Here is a 20,451-nt window from a genome sequence, read left to right as displayed (position 1 = left end):
TTCTTCAAATTTCTTTCATTCAGTATATTTACTTGAGTGTTTATTAGTTATTAACACTTTTTATTCTATATTTTGTTTGGCTATATTCAATTCTAAAGTGGATTTTACTTCACTAACTTCAAATATTTGAAGTAGGATGTGCTACATGGGTTTAAGAGGATTTAAAAGGATTTAAGTTTGATAGCTGGATAAAGTACTTATTAACTTACCAAATACAGCTCACCCAGTATACAATGAAAACAGTATACAATAAAATATTTCAATCAATGAAAGTGACTTACATTAGAAGCAGTTGGAGAAAGAGCACACATGGGATTATTGTATAAAAATTATATTATCAAAAAAAACAATTATATTATCAAATCAAACATTTTTCCTATGGAATATCTGTTGAGACACAGGGATACTTTTGCTATGTTTCCACATAGCAAAATTATTTTTCCCATGGGAATTTTAAGCAGATTTTAACTGGAACAAAGAAGAAAGGTAGCAGAAACTTCCAGAAACTTGGAACAAATAAGAGTACCTTTTGTTTGCAAAATGAGTTCACACTCATGTTCTCAACAGTACTATGATATAGGCAATAAGAAAGTTAAATCAGAGATGTTAATTAGGGGGAGCAGCATGGGGTAACTCAGTGGTTTTTAAATTGTATTCTAGGTCAGTGCTTCTCAAGTATATTATGCACATATACCACCTGGGGATCTCCTCACATGGTAGATTCTATTCAGGTAGCCTGGTGTGGGGCATGAGATCCTGCACTGCTGCTGTGCTCCCAGGTGATGACCACTTTGAGGAGGGGCTTGGAAGTTCTAGGACTGACTTGTTACTGCTCTGAGGGTGGGAAGGAAGAAGTCCAGTGGAAGTCCTTTAGGCCCTGGCATCACTCTGATCATATATTGAAGTTGCACGTTGGATTTTATTTGAAGAACATTTTTGTTGCTAATTTTTTTCCTTGCCCATTGGTTTCAAAGTACTGAGAAAAAAAACCCTAAGTTTCCATCATAATTCCAGCAGTATGTATCTTTAGTCTTACAGGATGTGTTTAGTCTTCTGTAAAGTAAATGAAATCAAAGACATGAATCTCCAGGATAACTGTCAATCCTGTAGATTTGATATTGTTTTTACTGATATTGTTTTAACTGCTGGTAAGTGGTAGAATCAGAGGTTGGACCCAGATCTTCCAGGTTCAGCATTCTTCTCAACATACAACATGTTTATTCAAATATTTCTAGAGGTCGGAAAACAAATATGGCCTTTTTTGTTCATGGTGAGTAATGGATGAATCATTGGCTTTGCCAGAGGTTTCCATTAAAAAAATTAGAGAGCAGTAGCACATGTTAGAAATGAGAGTATGATGAGAGAGGAGAAAGAGCTCCTTGCTCCTTCTTTATAGGTGCTTCTTGAGTATCCTGGAAAATTCAGGGCCAGTGAATCATAGAATTTTGAACTAAAAGGGATTTGGAAGATTTTCTAATTTGAACATATTGTTGTAGTCATAGAAGTTAAGTAACTTGTCCCAGGGTCACTCAGATAGTTGTAAAGTTTGGACGAGGCTTCGGATCTTCCAATTGGTACATGAATATTTCTGCTTTTTTTTTTTTTTTTTTTTTTTTTTAGTCTGATAACAAACATCTTACCAGTACTGGTAATGTGAAGCCATTGTGAAAGGTTTCATACATTTGTTTCTTCCATCACCCCTTCCCAGCTCCAACTCTCTGCTAGTCCTATATTTGATGAAGATGGTATAAATAGAAGCAAATTAGCAGAGAGTGTCACCAACAGAAGCCAAAGAATACACATTGGGGAACTGAACATTGACCAGATTACAGAAGTTCTATTTCTTCTTCACACCAGAAGTGTGGTAGAAATCACCATCATCATGTGTGCTTTGGATTTTCTTGGGGTTAGTGTATTCTGATGCTAGAACCCCTCATAAGGATACTGAGTAGGGGGTAGAATTTTATTTAAGGTAATGTGAAGCCATAATTAAAATAAGATGGCATTGAAGGAGCCTTCATGAATGCAATCAATTTTTTTCCATCATCAAGATAAAAAGCTCTGCACAGCAAAGGAAACAATCAACAAAACTAAAAGACAACCTACAGAATGGGAGAAGATATTTGCAAACAACATATCAGATAAAAGGCTAGTATCCAGAGCTAGAAAGAACTTATCAAACTCGACACCCAAGAAGCAAACAATCCAGTCATGAAATGGGCAGAAGACATGAACAGACATTTCTCCAAAGAAGACTTACACATGTCCAACAAGCACACACACAAAAAATGCTCCACATTGCTTGTCATCAGGGAAATACAAATCAAAACTATAATGAGATACCACCTCACATCAGTGAGAATGCCTAAAATTAAGGCAAAGATGTGGAGAAAGGGAAACCTCTTGCATTGTTGGTGGGAATGAAAATTGGTACAGACACTCTGGAAAAGAGTGTGGAGGGTCCACAAGAAGTTAGAAATAGAGCTACCCTACGGCCCAGCAACTGCACTACTGAGGATTTACACCAAAGATACAGATATAGTGAAATGCTGGGACACCTGCACCCCAACGTTCATAGCAGCAATGTCCACAATAGCCAAACTGCAGAAAGAGCCATAATGTCCTTCAGCAGATGAATGGATAAAGAAGATAGGGGATCCCTGGGTGGCTCAGCAGTTTAGCGCCTGCCTTCAGCCCAGGGCATGATCCTGGAGTCCCGGGATCAAGTCCCACATCAGGCTCCCTGAGTGGAGCCTGCTTCTCCCTCTGCCTGTGTCTCTGCCTCTCTCTCTCTCTCTGTGTGTTTCTCATGAATAAATAATTAAATCTTTATATATATATATATATGTATATGTATATCTTTGCTTTGATGTGGATGGAGCTGGAGCTTTGATGTGATGTGCTTTATTATGCTGAGTGAAATAAGTCGGAAAAAGACAATCATCATATGGTTTCACTCATATATGGAATATAAGAAATAGTGAAAAGAAAAAAAAAGAAATAGTGAAAAGAACTATAAGGGAAAGGAAGGAAACTGAGTGGGGAAAAATTAGAGAGGAAGACAAACCATGAGACACTTCTAATTCTGGGAAACAAACAAAAGGTTGCAGAGGAGAGGAGGGTGGGGGGATGGGGTAACTGGGTGATGGGCACTAAGGAGGGCACTTGATGGAATGAGCACTGGGTGTTATACTATATGTTGGCAAATTGGATTTAAATAAAATATTTTTAAAATTTTTTTCCAAATCCAGTAACAAAAATAATTATTAATAATACTATTTTAGCAAAGTATTGAGTACTTATTGAGAACATAGTACATGGTAGTCAGTCCTGTTTTATACATCTTAAATCTTTTATTTCTCAAGTGCATGGAATTTCAGATCTGTGTGTTGGTAGAATGATAGTGAAAGGAGATGAAAAAGCCCACAAATAAGCTTATACCAGATTGATTTTTTATTGAATTTGTAGTTGTTTGACTTAATACTTCATACCATCTGGTTCCTTGGGCATCCTATGGACACAACTTGGCCAGGTCATTTTAGATCTCTCACTTTTTATTTGATCTTTTAATGCAGAGCCTGCAAATGATTCTGAGGCCTACTTTTTCTCCTTCAGACACATAGGACTTTTTAAAATATGTCAATATTTTCTGTTTGTGCTCTTTTTTTCCAACTCACTTCAAGAACAATGAGTATAAAGTAGGAAATCTTATTTTTGGCTTCCTAATTCTCAATTCAGTACTTTTGACATTAATGGTTGAAATGGTCCCGATTTTGTTATTGTCATTCCATTTTTTAAGTTTTTTTAAAAATTTTAATTCTAGTATAGTTAACATAGAGCATTATATTAGTTTCAGGTTTACAGAAATAATGTACAATTAATAGTGACTCACCAATTCTGTACATTACTCAGTATGAAGACTTCACAGATAGTTAAAAATAGAGGCACCTGGATGGCTCAGGCCATTAAGTCTGGACTTGTTGTTTCAGCTCAGCTCATGGTCTCAGGGTCATGGGATTAAACCCTGCATCTGGCTCCATGCTCAGCATAGAGTCTGTTTGTCCTTCTCCCTCTGTTCCTCCCCTTCTCTCATTCTCTCTCTCAAATAAATAAAATCTTTAAATAAGAAGTTAAAAATAGAACTGCTTTATGATCCATTAATCATGCTACTGGGTATTTACCCTCCAACATACAAAATCATTAATTCAAAGGGATGCATGCACCCCTATGTTTATTGCAACATTATTTACAATAGACAAATTATGAAAGCAGCTTTTGTGTCCATTGACAGATGAATAGATAAAGAAGATATGATATATATTGTCATTTAATTTTAATTTTTTTATAGGAGCATCAAATGTTACTTCAAGGTATCAAAATAATTGCCTTTTCAGATATACTCTTAAAAGATCCACCCTCCCTTTTTTTAAATTTGAGTATAGTTGACCCACAATATTACATTAGGTTCAGGTGTACAAATGAGTGATATGACAAGTTTACACATTATGCTATGTTCACTACAAGTATTGCTCCCATCTGTTCCAATACATCACTGTTATGATATTATTGACTCTATTTCTTATACTCTGCTTTTTATTTCCATAACTTACTCATTCCTTAACTGGAGGCCTATATCTCCCTCTCCCCTTCACCTATTTTGCCAAACTCCCCCTCTTTGGGAACCATCAATTTGTTCTCTGTATTTATAGCTCTGATTCTGCTTTGTGTTGGATTGTTTATTTTTTAAAGATTCCATTTATAAGTGGAATCATACGATATATGTCTTTCTCAGTCCGACTTATTACACTTTGCATAATACCCTTTAGGTCTATCTATGTTGTCTCACATGGTATGATTTCATCCTTTTTAATGGTTGTGTAATATTCCATCGTGTGTGTGTGTATGCCACATTTTCTTTATCCATTCATCTACTGGACACTCAGGTTACTTTCTTGTTTGGGCTATTATAAATAATGCTGCAATAAACATAGGGGTACATATATCTTTTTGAGATAGTGTTTTTGTTTTCCTTGGGTAAATATGCAACAGGATGCAGTTATTGGGTCATATGGTAATTCTATTTTTAATTTTTTGAGGACCCTCCATACTGTTTTCTACAGTGACTGTACCAGTTTGCATTCCCTGCAACAGTGCACAAGGATTTCCTTTTCCCACATTCTCACCAACACTTGCTGTTTCTCGTGTTTTTAATTTTAATCGTGCTGACAGGTATGAGGTGATATCTCATTGTGGTTTTGATTTGCATTTCTAGGATAATGAGTGATGTTGAACATCTTTTCATGTGTCTATTGGCCATATGTATGCCTTCTTTGGAAAAATGTCTGTTCAGGTCCTCCACCCATTTTGTAATTGGATTGTTTTGCTTTGTTTTGCTATTAAGTTGTATGAGTTCTTTATATATTTTGAATCTTAACCCTTTATCAGATGCATAATTTGAAAATATCTTCTCCCATTTAGTAGGTCTTTCTTCTTTCTTTCTTTCTTTCTTTCTTTCTTTCTTTCTTTCTTTCTTTTCTTTTCTTTCTTTCTTTTTTCTCTTTCTTTCTTTCTTCTTTCTTTCTTTCTTCTCTTTCTTTCTTTCTTTCTTTCTTTCTTTCTTTCTTTCTTCTTTCTCTCTCTCTTTCTTCCTTTCTTTTCTTTTCTTTTCTTTTCTTTTCTTTTCTTTTCTTTTTTTTCTTTTCTTTTCTTTCTCTTCTTTTTTGTAAATAGGCTCCATGCCCAATGTAGTTCAAACTCACAACCCTGAGATCAAGAGCATATGCTCTACCACCTGAGCCAGCCAGGCACCCTCTGTAGGTTGTCCTTTTGTTTTCTTGATCGTTTCTTTTGTTGTGCAAAAGCTTTTTATTTTGGTATAGTCCCGATAGTTTATTTTTGCTTTTGTTTCCTTTGCCTTAGAAGACATATCTAGAAAAAATGTTGCCATGGTCAATGTCAAAGAAATTACTGCTTGTGTTATCCTCTAGGATTTTTAAGGTTACACATCTCACATTTAGGTCTTTAATCCACTTTGAGTGTATTTTTGTGTATGGTGTTAGAAAGTAATCCAGTTTCATTATTTTACATTTAGCTGTCCAGTTTTCCCAGCACCACTGACTGAAAAGACTATCTTTTCCTTATTGTATATTCTTGCCTCCTTTGTCATTGATTGACTATATAAATGTGGGTTTTTTTCTGGTGTCTCTACTCTGTTCTTAATAAATAGAATTAAATTATCTTTCTAATCCATTATTGATCTATCAGCTACAAATGTTAAACCCAAAATATCTACTGTTTATGTCTTCTGGAGGAAAAAGTTCCATGAAGTTGATGAGCGTTGTGTAAAGTACATTACTAACCTGTCAATATGTCTATGTGCTCTCTATGTTTAGTATCCTGGAAGTTAGAGAATGCCAGTCTTCCTTCCATCAAAGTCATTCTATGTAGAGATTACTTGTGCCAGTGACTAAGGATTCAGTACTGAATACAACAGATGATCTTACCCTCATGGAGATGACATTTGAGCAGGAGGATAAACATTATGATTGAATGGACATAGATCACATTCTTAGTCCTCTCACTACTTTATCTTCCTCTTGATAATAAGATAATTTATCTTCTTCATGAAAAATTTCCCAGAGACCCCAGAAATATTATTAGTAAGATTCATTTGGAATATATACATTTGTAATTTTGTATTGTCATCTACTTTTTTAGGTGTGAATGCCTTTTCTTCTTAGCTAGACGTGATACTGTTTCTACTCACTAAACCTCTGACATCAAATGTGTGGATTTTTTCTTCTATTTGGCGATCAATTCTCCAATTTTCTGTATGTTACCTGAATATTCTACAATTCAACCCAATTCTGTCATTGACTACTCAGATTTGGCACTTACCTCACAGGTTAAAGGTTAAGTCCCCCAAGACTATTCCATTTCAAATGCCAGTGGCAAGTCTCAGATTTCCATCTGTACTTCTGAGCATCTAGTTAAAAATTCAACCCTTTCACAGTTTGATAATTTGCTAGAAGAGCTCACAAAATGCAGGGGAAAATACTATTATTAGTTTATTATAAGATAGAACTCAGTAACAGCCAAATGGGAGAGAAGGCAAAGTATAGGAGAAAAGGCACAAAACCTCCATGCCCTCTCCATGTATGTCACCCTCCTAGCACTTTTATGTGTTCAACCAACCTGGAAGTTCTTGAACCCCATTGTTTACAGGTTTTTAGAGGTTCTGTTATGTAGGTTTGGTTGACTAAATCAGTCTTCAAAGGCGATGAACCAAATCTCCACGTCCAAGGGTGGGGCTGAAAGCTTCAACTCTCTAATCACATGGTTGGAATCTCTGGCAACCAGTCCCTATCCTAAAGCTGTGTAAGGGCTCCAAGAGGAGCACCTGGGTGCCTTTGGCTCAGGTTATGATCCTGGAATCCTGGATCAAGTCCCACATCGGGTTCCCCACAGGGAGCCTACTTCTTCCTCTGCCTATGTCTCTGCCTCTCTCTCTCTCTCTCTCTCCTGAATAGATAAATAAAATCTTTTTTTTTTTTTAAAAAGGCATACCAAGAGTCACCTTCTTAGCATTAACTCTGGTTTGCTTGAAAGATTTTTATGATTTACAAAAGATACTCCTAATATCCCTATCACTAAGGAAATTACAAAGGTTTTAGAAAATCTGTATCAGGAACTGTGGACAAAGATCAAATATAAATATTTCTTATCACACTAGATTTTTATCTGTGTATTTGAAATCCTCTGTGTTTTCCTCTCTGATTATGGCCCACTTTCTTCTTTGCTTCCTTAGGGAGCCACTCGTGTTTACCTTCCCATGCACCTGCAACACATTAACTACATATATCCTTAAGCAACATGTAATCATACTCTCCTGTACGTTTTAAGAGCTTATATAACTAACCTCATAACTAACCTCATCAATGTGTTCTTTGTTAACTTGCCTTTTTTCCTTTAACATTTATGTTCATGAAAATCCTCCACATTGATAAGTGTAGCTGTATTTTATTCCTTTTCTCTGTTTTATAGTATTTTATTGTTTGAACATACCACAATTTATTCATTCCTTTATTTGTGGCTATTTTGTGTTTTTTTTTCTACTTTTCTACTTTTCTAAGTCTTTATACCCCATATTTATTATGGATGAAAAGTAAACAGTAAATACCCTATATGATTTTTATTCCAAAGTATAAGTTTTTATTATATCAACTTCTTATATGGAAACCAGTTCATTTCATTAAGTTAACTGTGTTTTTCAGTTTCAATATATTTTTCACAATGAGGTGTTATAATTCCAAACTCAGCAACTATCCCCTGTATTTTCCAATAGTCAAATTCCAAGCTGAGATCACAAACAGAAAGGATGAGAGCTAGTGTTGAGGTAACTTTTTCAGAGCATTATAGTAAATTAAAAAATAATTTGATTAGGAATTTAATGACAGTACCTAACTTGGGGTGAAACATGATTACTGAATGCGCTTTCTCAGCACACAAACGCTATTTTTTTAATCTGTCTACATTACCTCCTAGGTAGGATTTAACTCATATTTTTATTTGAGTTATTTACAAATGAATCAACTTTCATGGCTTGTTTTCTATAAGGAGAACTTCCAGAACTGCTTTAAATACAGCAATTGACTTGTGGTGTGATTACTCAGTGCTCCAGAAGACAGGCTCCCCATGGATATTGAAGGGCAAAGAAGACTGTTGCTGTATATGGGTATGTGTGTTTTGCTTTTCTGGCATTGCTTGATTTAACCTACTGGGCAATCTACCCAATTGGCTTAGATCTGTTAGAGTCTCAATATTGAGTACAGACTGTATGGAAAATACAAAAATGCCAATAAAAAAAGCTTCATCAATGACTAGTTTCCTCCCTTGCGTATATTTTTAAGTTGTGCTGCAAATCAAATAGACAAATGTAGAAATTCAAATGCTTGTGTGATTTTTGTTGTTTGGCATTTATCTCAGTAAATGAGGAGATGATGTCATATCACAAGAGAGGTGTGATGATAAGTGTGAGGACAAGTCATCCCTTAACAAGGGAAGATTAATGTGCTGTTCTAAAATGGAACTATTATATGTGCTGTTTACTCAAAAGGAGTATGAAAAGTGAACAAATGGAGCTGTCAGACAAAGTGCTGATGACATACAAAGTATTGAAATAAACAGCTGATGATGCATGAGCATTGAAAAACACATTGATACCCCTGTTGGCTCCATTGCTCATTTATTTCCATGTGATTGTCCTCTTCTGAATGTGTTATAGCTTTTGTTCTGTTAATAGTCTTCCAAATTGGGTCTTCAGAGTGACAAGGAGTCAAGGACTTGGGCAATTTTCCATTGACTAGAAATTATTAGCGATAAGAAATTAAAAGGATTCAAAAAAGAAATCAATTTTCATGGTTTACAAGGAACTGTTTTTGACTGAAAGTTAATTAAATCAGTGATCATGATTATGGAAGTGACTGGCTAGCTACTCAGAAATCTGTTTCTTTTTCTATACACACTTGATGAACACATTGTTTAGCATTCTTTGCAGTTGAGTTAGGGCCATGTGCCTAGTTTAAATAAAAATAATGTGAATGTAAGTGTTGAAAGTCAACTTTAGACTTAGTGCCTAAAACCTCCTATGAGAACCTTCATTTGCTTGCTCTGTGTGTCTGAAAGTGAAAAACTCCCAAATGGTAAAAAACACATAATGGAGGGAACTCAGATCTGTGAGTCAACACTTGAAGAGATAGCCATGAAAGCTGCCCAAAGCATCAGAATTTTCTATGCCCGAGAAATAAGATTTTATATTGTTAACACTGACATATGGATGTTTGTTCAAGCAGCTAGCATTTCCACCATAATATAGTAAATAAACAAGTTTCATTCAAATTAATATTTTTGTTTTAGACTATTTATATGAGCTACTAGTTTTTAGATATCTTTAGGTAATATAACTTTAATTGGATCTTCTTACAACTGAATGGAAATGATGCATTTTCAGAGGAACAGACAATGGATTTCACTTACAGAAAGGAGACTTTATCACTCACTTGAGATTTGATTTCTGTTTCTCAGAAATCTTATAATTTCTTGTGATGCCTGGGTGGCTCAGCAGTTAAGCATCTGCCTTCGGCTCAGGGTGTGATCCTGGAGTCGTGGGATCGAGTCCCACATCGGGCTCCCTGCATGGAGCCTGCTTCTCCCTCTGCCTGTGTCTCTGCCTCTCTCTGTGTCTCTCATGAATAAATAAATAAAATCTTTAAAAATAAATAAATAAATTTAAATTTTAAAAAAGTCTCTTAAAGGAGCTTTATTCTGATTAAATTATTAGCATACTAAAAATTGAGCATTGCTAAAATTCTTAGGAAAATAATACATTTTAAACTTCTAGTACTTTACGCATATATGACTTTAAAAATTCTATAGAAACTAACTTAAAAATACTTTAAGAATTCAAGTTTACATAATAAAGGTGAATCTTTTCTAAATGAGACTAGATCAATAATTTTGGCTTAATAAATAGAGGTATGCCTTCTTTGATTTATCAGTGTTAAGTAAAGTAAAACATAAGCATGTATTTTATTCTATTTAGGTTTGTATTTTCTATGCTTTTCCTTTTACTGATCACAAAATCCATATTACTATTACATAAGGTTTAAGATTATGAAAAAAGTAAATTTGCATTCACTTAATTTTTCTGACAATTTATTTTGACAGTAATTATGTTTTATAATATGACACTTGAAGACATTTTTTAATATCTGTAGCTAACTTAAATTTTGGATTGATACCAAATTGAGAGCATAATCATTGAAGGCCTAGAAAATGTCTAAGTAACATAGTTATTGGTTACTAAGCATATTTTAAGTTATATACTTTATTCTCATTTGTATATGTTATGGAGAAGCTGTATTTTTGGTGCCTGTTAATGGTTGTGTTCATTTTTGCCATTTTAAGAAAGTATCTAAGATAATTGTGTGATGTTAGAAAGTTGTATGTCCATGTGCTTTACTCATCTGCTAAAATGCTTACATATGACAGAGTTATTAATGAGCCAACCTCCATCCCAATTTTCTCTGTGATTATTTGTTAAACAGTTTAATTAATATGAGTGATTGAAACTACACTGGGAGCAATGATAACAGAGAAATGTAACTATGCATACTTTATAGAAAGAGTGTTTTTGTTTTAAAGTAACAGTTTTCAGGCTTTTTTTTCTTTTTTCTGTTTCCTGAACCCATTTCACTGAGACTCACTGAAGATCCCAGGAGCTTTAGCTTATGTGAGTTATAAATATCAATATTTACCATGTTAGCAATTAAAACAGAAATTTTAAAAATATATTTTTAAAGATTTTATTTATTTATTCATGAGAGACACAGAGAGAGGCAGAGACACAGGCAGAGGGAGAAGCAGGCTTCATGCAGGGAGCCTGGTGTGGGACTCAATTCCACGACTCCAGGATCACACCCTGAGCCGAAGGCAGATGCTTAACCACTGAGCAACACAGACATCCCAAAACAGAAATTTTAAAAATATTTATTTATCTATTTTAAGATCACAAAGATGAATGCATAATATAAAAACATAAATACTATCTACTATGAAATAAGTTATTACCTCACAAACTTTCTGAGATCTGTCCAAGGTAAAACATTAGTTTACTTCACAATATGAAAAAACATAAAGAAGACTGAAATTTGTAAAGTGGTTTTTTTTTTGGTCTTGGCTTAGGATATATAATACTTGCATCTGAATAGCTATGAACTATGTTACAGTTTTAGCAAATCTTACTCAGTGAGTTTGCTTCCTTGGCTTAGTGATTGTCTTCACCTACGATATGAAAGGTATTCTTTACCTCTGTGTAGTCCATATAAATCAGCAGAGATTCTGTATTTTATTAAAATAGTTTTCTGTTCTTTTCATTGACTTATTTCTCTATTATGTAAAATGAAAAAGAGGAGGAACAAAGGCTCCTCACTTGTGAAAGAGCTAAGGTTTCTACATGCATCTGACTTTCCATGTTTATTTTTAAATGTTTTGTTGTCACAGTACTTAAATAGGTAACTAAGTGAGTGCCCCAGATTTCCTCTTAACTATTTTGATTTTTGCCTCACAAATTCAGATCTTAAATGTAGAAAAAAATACAATAAAAATTTCAGCATATCTTTTACTCCCAAACTATCTTTGGGATTTCCCAGAGATTTGTTCTTTTGCTGATAAAAGATGCTAGAACTAATTAGTTCTTTTTGCTACCCTGTTATAAGAGTTGTGTGGGAAAAGCTGTCAAATTAGAAGAGACATTCAGTCTTCCCGAGGTTAAGTTTACAAAGGTAAAATGTTAATATAAATATTTCAGAAATTATAATGCTTTCTTTGAAGTCTCTAGGAATTTGTCAGTGTTTTGGTTTCCAAAATATATGAAGCACTGATCAAATTTCTTATGAAATAGTCTATCAGATTTTTTTAAACTCAAAAAACATTTTTTTTCATTTAAAAAGGTATCTAGAACACATAAAACAAGGCAACGTTTATTCTAGTCTATCAGATTTTCTATAATTATCAGAGTCCTAGGCTGCTTTATGTATAATGTGAAGCAACAACACTATTACAGCATTATTTGTCACATTGCAGTTTTTACTTAAAATGTTTACTTTACCACAGCCTTACTTCTTTTCATTTGAATATGTTGAAAAAGACTGTTGTCCAAGGGTTTCTCATGCCGTGTGTGCCTTTCTGGGAATGCAAAGATTTCATGGCCCTGAGTGCTCTTTCACTTCCACCAATTCTCAGGGCCATGTTCTCATGATTAACTTTGAGGGATGAAGTAATGTTTCTTTCTGAGACAAAAATTAGGACTTGCTTACTGCTTTCTATAGACGCAATGGATTTTCCGAAACTCAGTGTTCCTCAGACTGTAACGTAAGCTCTCTATGTGCACAGAATCCATCTGGGCTCTCTCTGTCACCCCAGTGGGATCTGTGGACTAGGGAAACTAAGGCAATTTTGAGTTTATGTGCTTGCTGTGATATGAGTAGTAAAGTCCTTTGCTTTTGACCAAGGAATCTTGTGTCTTCTGCCAGCATCCACAAGACAGTAGCAGGATATCTCAGTAGCTTATAAGTAGAGCAAAATCAAATCCCACACTCAATAAAAGCTAGCATCATCTAGGCCAGTGATCCTCAATTGAAGATGAACATCACACTTAGCAAAGACATTTTACACATATTTAGGCCCTACTCCAGACTTACTGAATCTCCTTACTTGACATTCTTGCTATATTCTCTGTATATTATACGTATATTATCTCTTGGATATGTTGTATGCTATATCACTGTTATATTTGTATAAACTAGGTATAACATTTAATGACATATTTGAAAACTCAGTTGTTATTTTTAAGGACTTATTTTTTGAAATGGCTTTATCATGTTTGTTTTTCATGTCACAGAAATAGTCATAGTGCTGTCAGTTGCATTATTCATATTAGAAACCTCATCACATTTTCACACTTGAAAATTGTGAGTAATAAATTAACCCAAGTCATTAATTCTCTGTCATCTACAGATCTTGCATGGAGGCTCAGCTGTAAATGATAGGGAAGAGTTTTGTGTCTTCAATAAAGGAGAGTTTCAGAGCCTCAAGGAAAAAGACTGTACTTCAAACTATTGCTATCAGAGCTGATCTTATATCGCTTAGAGCAACGTTCAGTAAACTATGGCCTGCTGGCCAAAAGTATCCATTTTCTGTTTCTATAAATAAAATTTTATTGAAATTCAGTCATACACAGTTATTTATGTTTTGTCTCTCGCTGATTTTTTGCTACCATGATGGAATTGAATACTTATAATAGAGAACACCTGGCTTGAAAAACCTTAAAACATTTACTATCTGAGATTTTACAGAAAAAGTTTGTTCTCAGACTATACCAGTGGATGGGGCTGGCTGGATTTTCATGACTGCTTTTTGTTGAAAGTAGTTGGCTTAATGAAACTAGTGATGTGGGATCCCTGGGTGGCGCAGCGGTTTGGCGCCTGCCTTTGGCCCAGGGCGCGATCCTGGAGACCCGGGATCGAATCCCACATCGGGCTCCCTGCATGGAGCCCGCTTCTCTCTGCCTGTGTCTCTGCCTCTCTCTCTCTCTCTCTCTGTGACTATCATGAATAAATAAATAAAAAATCTTTAAAAAAAAAAAAAAAGAAAAGAAACTAGTGATGTAAGATCAAGCAGATCAAAAATTAATTAAATAGCTCTAAATGAAATGATGGGATTATTATTGTAGTAAATTTTTCTAATATTGTTGTTTTATTTATCTATTTTCTGGATAGATGAGGAAGTCCTATCTTTTTAAAAGCTATTTGTGGCTCACAATAATTTAGTAAAATACTGCTTTTGTAAATTAAAATGAAAAATTTTAAATAATATTCTCACTGACTTCCTGGAATTCCAAAGCTCTTAGTCTTTATTTTTGATAGTGATATAGTTATGTGTACAGGTTCAATAAAAATCTGTCCCCTGTTTTACATAATTATAATTGGACAAATCAATTACACAACTAATGCCTTGCTTAAAATGTCATTTAAAATATGTTTTATTTATTTATTTATTTATTGATTTATTGTTTTATTTATTTATTGAGAGAGAGCACAAGTTGAGGGGAGGAGCAGAGGGAGAGGGGAAAGCAGACTCCCCACTGAATAGGGACATCCCCCCCACCCCCAATGTGGGGCTAGATCACAGGAGCCTGAGATCATGACCTGAGTTAAGGCAGCTGCTTAAACAACTGAGCCACCCAGGCACTGCTTGAAATGTCATTTTTGAAAATAATACACATTTAATCAAATATTACAAGTCACCTTTAAAGAACTAGAGTTAATTCTATATGTATAAGAGCCAATGACGATGAAGTCTTCTTAGGAATATTGACTTAACAGGGTTCCAGCCCTATAGGTGGTAAGATAGTCACTTCCTCGCAGGGTGTGGGCCTGAAAAGTTTCAGGATACTTAGAATAGAGGAATTCACTTAAATTTATAAGGTATTACACATGAATTTGGAGTAGATACTTTCTTGGATTCGGTCCTTTAGTCTTAGAAGAACAAATGAGATGTTTATAAATGTCAAATCACAGATTTCTTATGGAAACTCTCAGTGGTTGCTTGATATTATACGGCACTAGGTTGGTAAAACAAGCTCAAAGAGGTTTATTAAGACTCTTGCTGCATCTGTGTAAATAATCAGGCCAAAAATAATGGGACCAAATTATTTTTTGGGATCAAAGATAATCCTTCTCTTAGATAATTATGATCTTAAAGCGGAGAGTGATTAGAGACTATATTAATGTCTTTTGCTGCTATAAAAAAAGAAATACAAATTTAGTGGTTTAAAGCAAACAAATTTATTATCCTGTAGTTCTGAGGACAGAAGTCAGAAATGGGTCTCAATGGGCTCAGATGACAATGTTAATAGGCTTGCATTTTTGCTGAAGGGGATAATCTGTTTCCTTGTTTTCTCTATGGGCTGCCTGGGCTCCTTGGCTCATAGCCTCCTTCCTCCTTCCATATCTTATTCTAATTTTTTTTAAAGATTTTATTTATTTATTTGAGGGACAGACAGCAAGTAAGCAGAGAGAGGAATGGAGGGGAAGGGAGAGAGAGAGGGAAAGATTCTCAAACAGACTTCACACTGGGCAGGGAGCCTGACATGGGGCTCCATCTTAGGATCCTGAGATCAAAACCTAAGCCAAAACCAAGATTCAGATGCACAACACCTGAGCCACCCAGTCACCCCTCTTTTGTTCTTACAATTTATTTGTTTAAAATAATCAGGTTGTTTGCCTATAGAGTTTTCCAGAGCATGTATTAGGCTGATTGCTACCCCTTGGTACAGTTTAATACATTCCTTGGTCTTCTGCATATCATGTAAATTAGTACTTGTTGGTCAGTGTCTTGTTCCATTAGAGCTTGAAGAATTATGAAATTCTAATTTATTATTTATTTATTATTTATTAGCTAGACTATTTCTATACAGAGAAATGTCCTCTGATCTTTTATTTGATTATTTAGTGGTATAGTTCATGTAGGAGAGACAGATAAATACTTAATCCTTTTTCTTTATTTACTGGTATCCAAAACATATCAATAGATGCCAAAAATCTATCTGTTAAAATTTAATACTTAATTTAATTAATGAATTAAAAGTAAGTACTTAAAAATACAACAAAAATACCTTTAAAATATTAGAAATAGAAGTATGCTTCTAAGCTCAAAGAAAATGCATCTTAGAGAGCCAATAAAATACTTGAGGGTGCAAACATAGATGAATTTCCGTATTGCACATAATAGACAACTTTCTCCAAGTAAAAAGAAGAAAAGAAAGAGAAAAAAAAAAGAGCAAGCAAGCAAACAAGAATGTTCACAATTATTATTGTTTTGAAATTCCTATTCAATGCAGTAAGATGCAAAACTGAGAACATATCATCATTTACATAATGGTATAAATATAACTCTTCAAGATTAATTTTTAAAAAATATATTGTGAATAAGTTTAAGTGAAAAGTGTATAAAATCAATGACTGTTTTACTTATCAGCAATGAAATATATATGAAATATGTAGATTGAAACATATCTACATGAAAATAGATTCTGTTTACAGTGGCATGAAAAGCATTACATATCTACTAATAGTTTCAACAAAATACATAAAGAAAATTACAGGATTTACCAGGAAATATAAAAATAAGACTTAAATTGTTTTACATTGCAAAGATACAAACACTATATACGTTTAATATAATAGATATAAAAAGTTCATTTGCTTTTTTAAAAATAAATTTATTTATTTTTTAAGATTTTAATTTTGTTTATTCATGAGAGACACAGAGAGAGGCAGAGACACAGGCAGAGGGAGAAACAGTCTCCTCACAGGGAGCCTGATGTGGGGCCCTGAGCTGAAGGCAGATGCACAACCACCGAGCTACCCAGGATTCCCTCATTAGGCTTTTCTTAACAGGCTAAACCATTACAAAGTTATCTGGAAGAAATAACTTTAAAAGATGTAAGAAAGCAGCATAGAATTATGTACTACATATTGAAATTAATTATAATGGGGCATATGTTGTAATTGAAAGGTACTCCCATGAGAGTAGGTGGATAGATCAATAAGAACGCTAAATGGGGGATCCCTGGGTGGCTCAGCGGTTTAGCACCTGCCTTTGGCCCGGGGCGTGATCATGGAGTCCCGGGATCGAGTACTGCGTCTGGCTCCCGGCGTGGGGCCTGCTTCTCCCTCTGCCTGCGTCTCTGCCTCTCTCTCTGTGTGTCTCTTATAAATAAATAAAATCTTTAAAAAAACAAATAAAAAAATAAAAATGCAAAACCAGAATTTTACATATATAAAATTTAATATTTGATGAAGATGACATTGTACCTCAGGTTGAGAGGAGAGAGATTTTGAAAGAAATAGGGAGAAATTAACTAAATTTGGGGGGTGGAATACATTGTAAATCCTTTGCTCTTATTACAGGTCAAAGTAAGTTCAGATGGTTTAAATAATTAAACATAAAATGAAAACAAGAAAAGTTGGTAAAGGAATGGGAAAAAGATCCACAGATTTAATCATAAAAGATGTAGTACTTTTGAACATTAAACAACTTTATAATCATATATTTGCTACATATTAACAAAGAGTTATAGACTTAACTTATAAAATACTGATAAAAATTAATTAGAAAAATCCATTAGGAATTACAATGGACAAATGACAAAGTTTATGAACATTTTTCAAAGAAAGAAATACAAATTGTTAACTAGAATACTTAAAAACTTATCCAGTTAAGAACTATAAATTCAGAAAAAAAGGTTACCAAATTAAGAAAACTTTTAAAAATAATAACACTCCATGTTGCAAATAATATGATGAAATACTCATTCCTCAGTTTGTGAGTATATAAATTGGTACAGATTTTTTGGGGACATAATTTGACAATATTTATCAAGAGCCTTAGAAATGTTGACATACATCCTTTGACTCAGAAATTTCACTTCTGGGAATCTAAAGATTAATGAAGAAGAGCAAAAAAGAGAAACCAAATTTCCAGATTGACGAGTAATTACACAAAATATTACTGTGTTACATATAATTTTATCTTCTATCAGCTTGCAAGAATTGTATGCATCTCTTCCCAACTCTGCATTCAGTGATATCATATTGATAGCTTGAAATTTGCTACAAAGGGCGTCTTTACTTCCTGTAAATTAGAAAGTGCTAATAATAAGGGCTTTTTTCCCTCCCTCAGGGATCTAGTTGTTAACTACCAGCATGTTACTGATTACAACTGGCCTAGCCCTTTAGTATAATAGTCTAATTTTCTTGTTTTACTAATTGGTATACAATAGCCTGTCCAAATTTGCACAATGAATTAGTGGTAAATTAGCATCTTGTTGGGGTGCCTGAGTGGCTCAGTGGGTTAAGTGTCTAACTCTTGGTTTCAGCTCAGGTCATGATCTCAGGGTTGTGAGATCGGCTCCATGCTCAGTGTGGAGTCCACTTGAGATTCTCTCTCCTTCACCTTCTGTTCCTCCTCTCATTCATGGTCTCTCTCTCACTCTCTGTCTCTAAAATAAATAAATAAGTAAGTAAGTAAGTAAGTAAATAAATAAATAAATAAATAAATAAATAAATAAAATCTTTGGGGGAAAAAAGGATTAGCATCTTTTCCTCCAAATATTTAGGACAAGAACTTTTCAACTTTAACACATTGTCAAGGGAAAGTTCTAGATGAAGCTATAGGTGAAATGATGCCTATCTGATCAATTCTGTCAATAGTTACTGTCATATAAAGCAAAAATTGATCACAGATGTCTATTTATGCTTGGAAATCTTGCTTCAGATTGGTGCTGGCACAAAGCACTCATATTACTTGATGTATCTTCTATAGGTCTCCAGAAAAATGCTCTATAAGACAATCTGGCACATTACACTTGCAAGGGTTTTAACAGTAAATCACAGTTAGATTTGCAGAATATCTTTGTGATCAAAATAGAGTTCTATTTTCTTAGAATCTCTACTATTGTAGTTCTCAATCCACAGACACACTATAAAGGAGACCCAGACTTTCCATCCATCCACTCATCCCACAAAAAATTTGTTGAGGATCTATGTTGTACCTGCCTCAGGGCTTGTGTGATCCCTGTCAAAACTCCAAACATTAGCCCTTTTGCTCACTGATTTTCCCTAATGAATTCTCACGGTTGCTGACCATATTTTAAGGAGCCCCAGTTCCTCCTGAGCACTGCTGCATCTTAGTTCAAAAAAGAAAAAAAGAAAAAAAACTCCCTTCCTATCATGATTGTGATCCCCTGCAATCTCTCTAAATGCTACCAGGGATTTTTTTTTCTTTCGAATTCTTCTGTTATTCTGTCATAATCTTAGTCAACAGGAAAATTGAGTTTTTGGGCTTTACTTCAGGATTTCATGATTTGGAGACTTATCTTCTATTGTGTTTCCCTATTTAAAAAACTGAAATGTGCATTAAAATTAATTTTGTTAATTTTGTTGTTGTTAAAACTCACTTTCCCAAGCCTTCCCTCTGGTTCTGATCCAGTAGACCTGGCATGGGATATGTATTTCATAAATCCAAACTCTATAGGTGATTCTGATGAAAGTGATCAGAGACTCATTCCCCTAGAAACTCTACTTTATAGCGAATTTTCAGTGGATGGTTCCAAAATGGATCAGCAGAGAGCTCATATAAACACAGAGGTGTTACACAGAGGTGTAAGTCACCATTAGGTGACCAGATATTCATAAGCCCTTGTATCTCATTTTATACCCAGGCTCAGTCTAGATAAGATTAAGTGCATGCAAAAATGGAAGTTTGACAGTTTGATTGGTAATGTGAAATTTGAGATGTGCATGGTTTTCTAATTCCTAACTTAAATTAGAAACCAAAGGAAGACTTGAGAAAAATAAGTCTTTACAACTTTCAAAAATAACCTTTTACATTTTACTTGTTGTCTTTCATGTCAAGTTTAGTGTCATCTAGTGTTTTCATTATTTTCATTATTTTTAGTTACAATTTAAAGAATATAAATAGATATTTTTATCCATAGTGATTTAATATACTTTTACTATACTTTAACTTCATGATATCAGAATTTTTTTTCACTCTGACTCTAGTGAGTATTCGAAGTCTTTAAGCCCCTAGGATGACATTACTGATGATAGCAATACCAATAAATATTCAATTTTTCATGGCAATCCCTGGCCTACTTGGTAGACATATGTACAAAAAGAAATAATAAGGAAATAAGCCGTGGATTTTCATCAGTTATTCAAAACCTGTCAAACAATTGGTAAAGTTGAATATTATTTATTTGAAAACATGTGCATGTTAATGAAGAACCTGTTAATTCAAATATGGGAACATATAGATCCACAAAAT

At 34.2% G+C, this 20,451-nt stretch overlaps 3 protein-coding genes across 15 annotated transcripts in view; 2 read left to right on the top strand and 1 right to left on the bottom strand.

Moving 5' to 3' along the window:
- LOC144301747 (uncharacterized) overlaps positions 1–13,787 on the top strand; it is a 75,849-nt gene extending 62,062 nt beyond the window's left edge. For 4 of the 7 annotated variants that reach the window (XM_077878815.1, XM_077878816.1, XM_077878818.1 and 1 more), the window contains 2 exons: positions 8,617–8,734; positions 13,576–13,787. In XM_077878815.1, the coding sequence (XP_077734941.1) occupies positions 8,617–8,652 (36 nt within the window). In that variant the 3' untranslated portion in view covers positions 8,653–8,734; positions 13,576–13,787. Of the gene's footprint in view, positions 1–2,051; positions 2,149–8,616; positions 8,735–13,575 lie in introns of all 7 variants that reach the window. The other 3 variants (XM_077878813.1, XM_077878811.1, XM_077878814.1) reach the window with 2 other exon arrangements.
- Positions 1–20,451, bottom strand: part of LOC144301748 (uncharacterized) — a 355,630-nt gene that overhangs the window by 38,786 nt on the left and 296,393 nt on the right. Inside the window, exon 4 of one of the 6 annotated variants that reach the window (XM_077878820.1) lies at positions 16,798–18,622. The exons of 4 other annotated variants lie outside the window; for them this stretch is intronic. In XM_077878820.1, the coding sequence (XP_077734946.1) occupies positions 18,573–18,622 (50 nt within the window). In that variant the 3' untranslated portion in view covers positions 16,798–18,572. Of the gene's footprint in view, positions 1–16,797; positions 18,623–20,451 lie in introns of those variants that run through there. One more of the 6 variants, XR_013368515.1, reaches the window with a different exon arrangement.
- The window catches only part of SAMSN1 (SAM domain, SH3 domain and nuclear localization signals 1), a 268,791-nt gene that overhangs the window by 60,754 nt on the left and 187,586 nt on the right, over positions 1–20,451 (top strand). The window lies entirely within an intron of this gene.

This window comes from Canis aureus, chromosome 30 (genome assembly GCF_053574225.1).
Source record: "Canis aureus isolate CA01 chromosome 30, VMU_Caureus_v.1.0, whole genome shotgun sequence".
In the NCBI taxonomy this organism is placed as follows: domain Eukaryota; kingdom Metazoa; phylum Chordata; class Mammalia; order Carnivora; family Canidae; genus Canis; species Canis aureus.
This window is presented reverse-complemented; position numbering and strand designations above follow the sequence as displayed.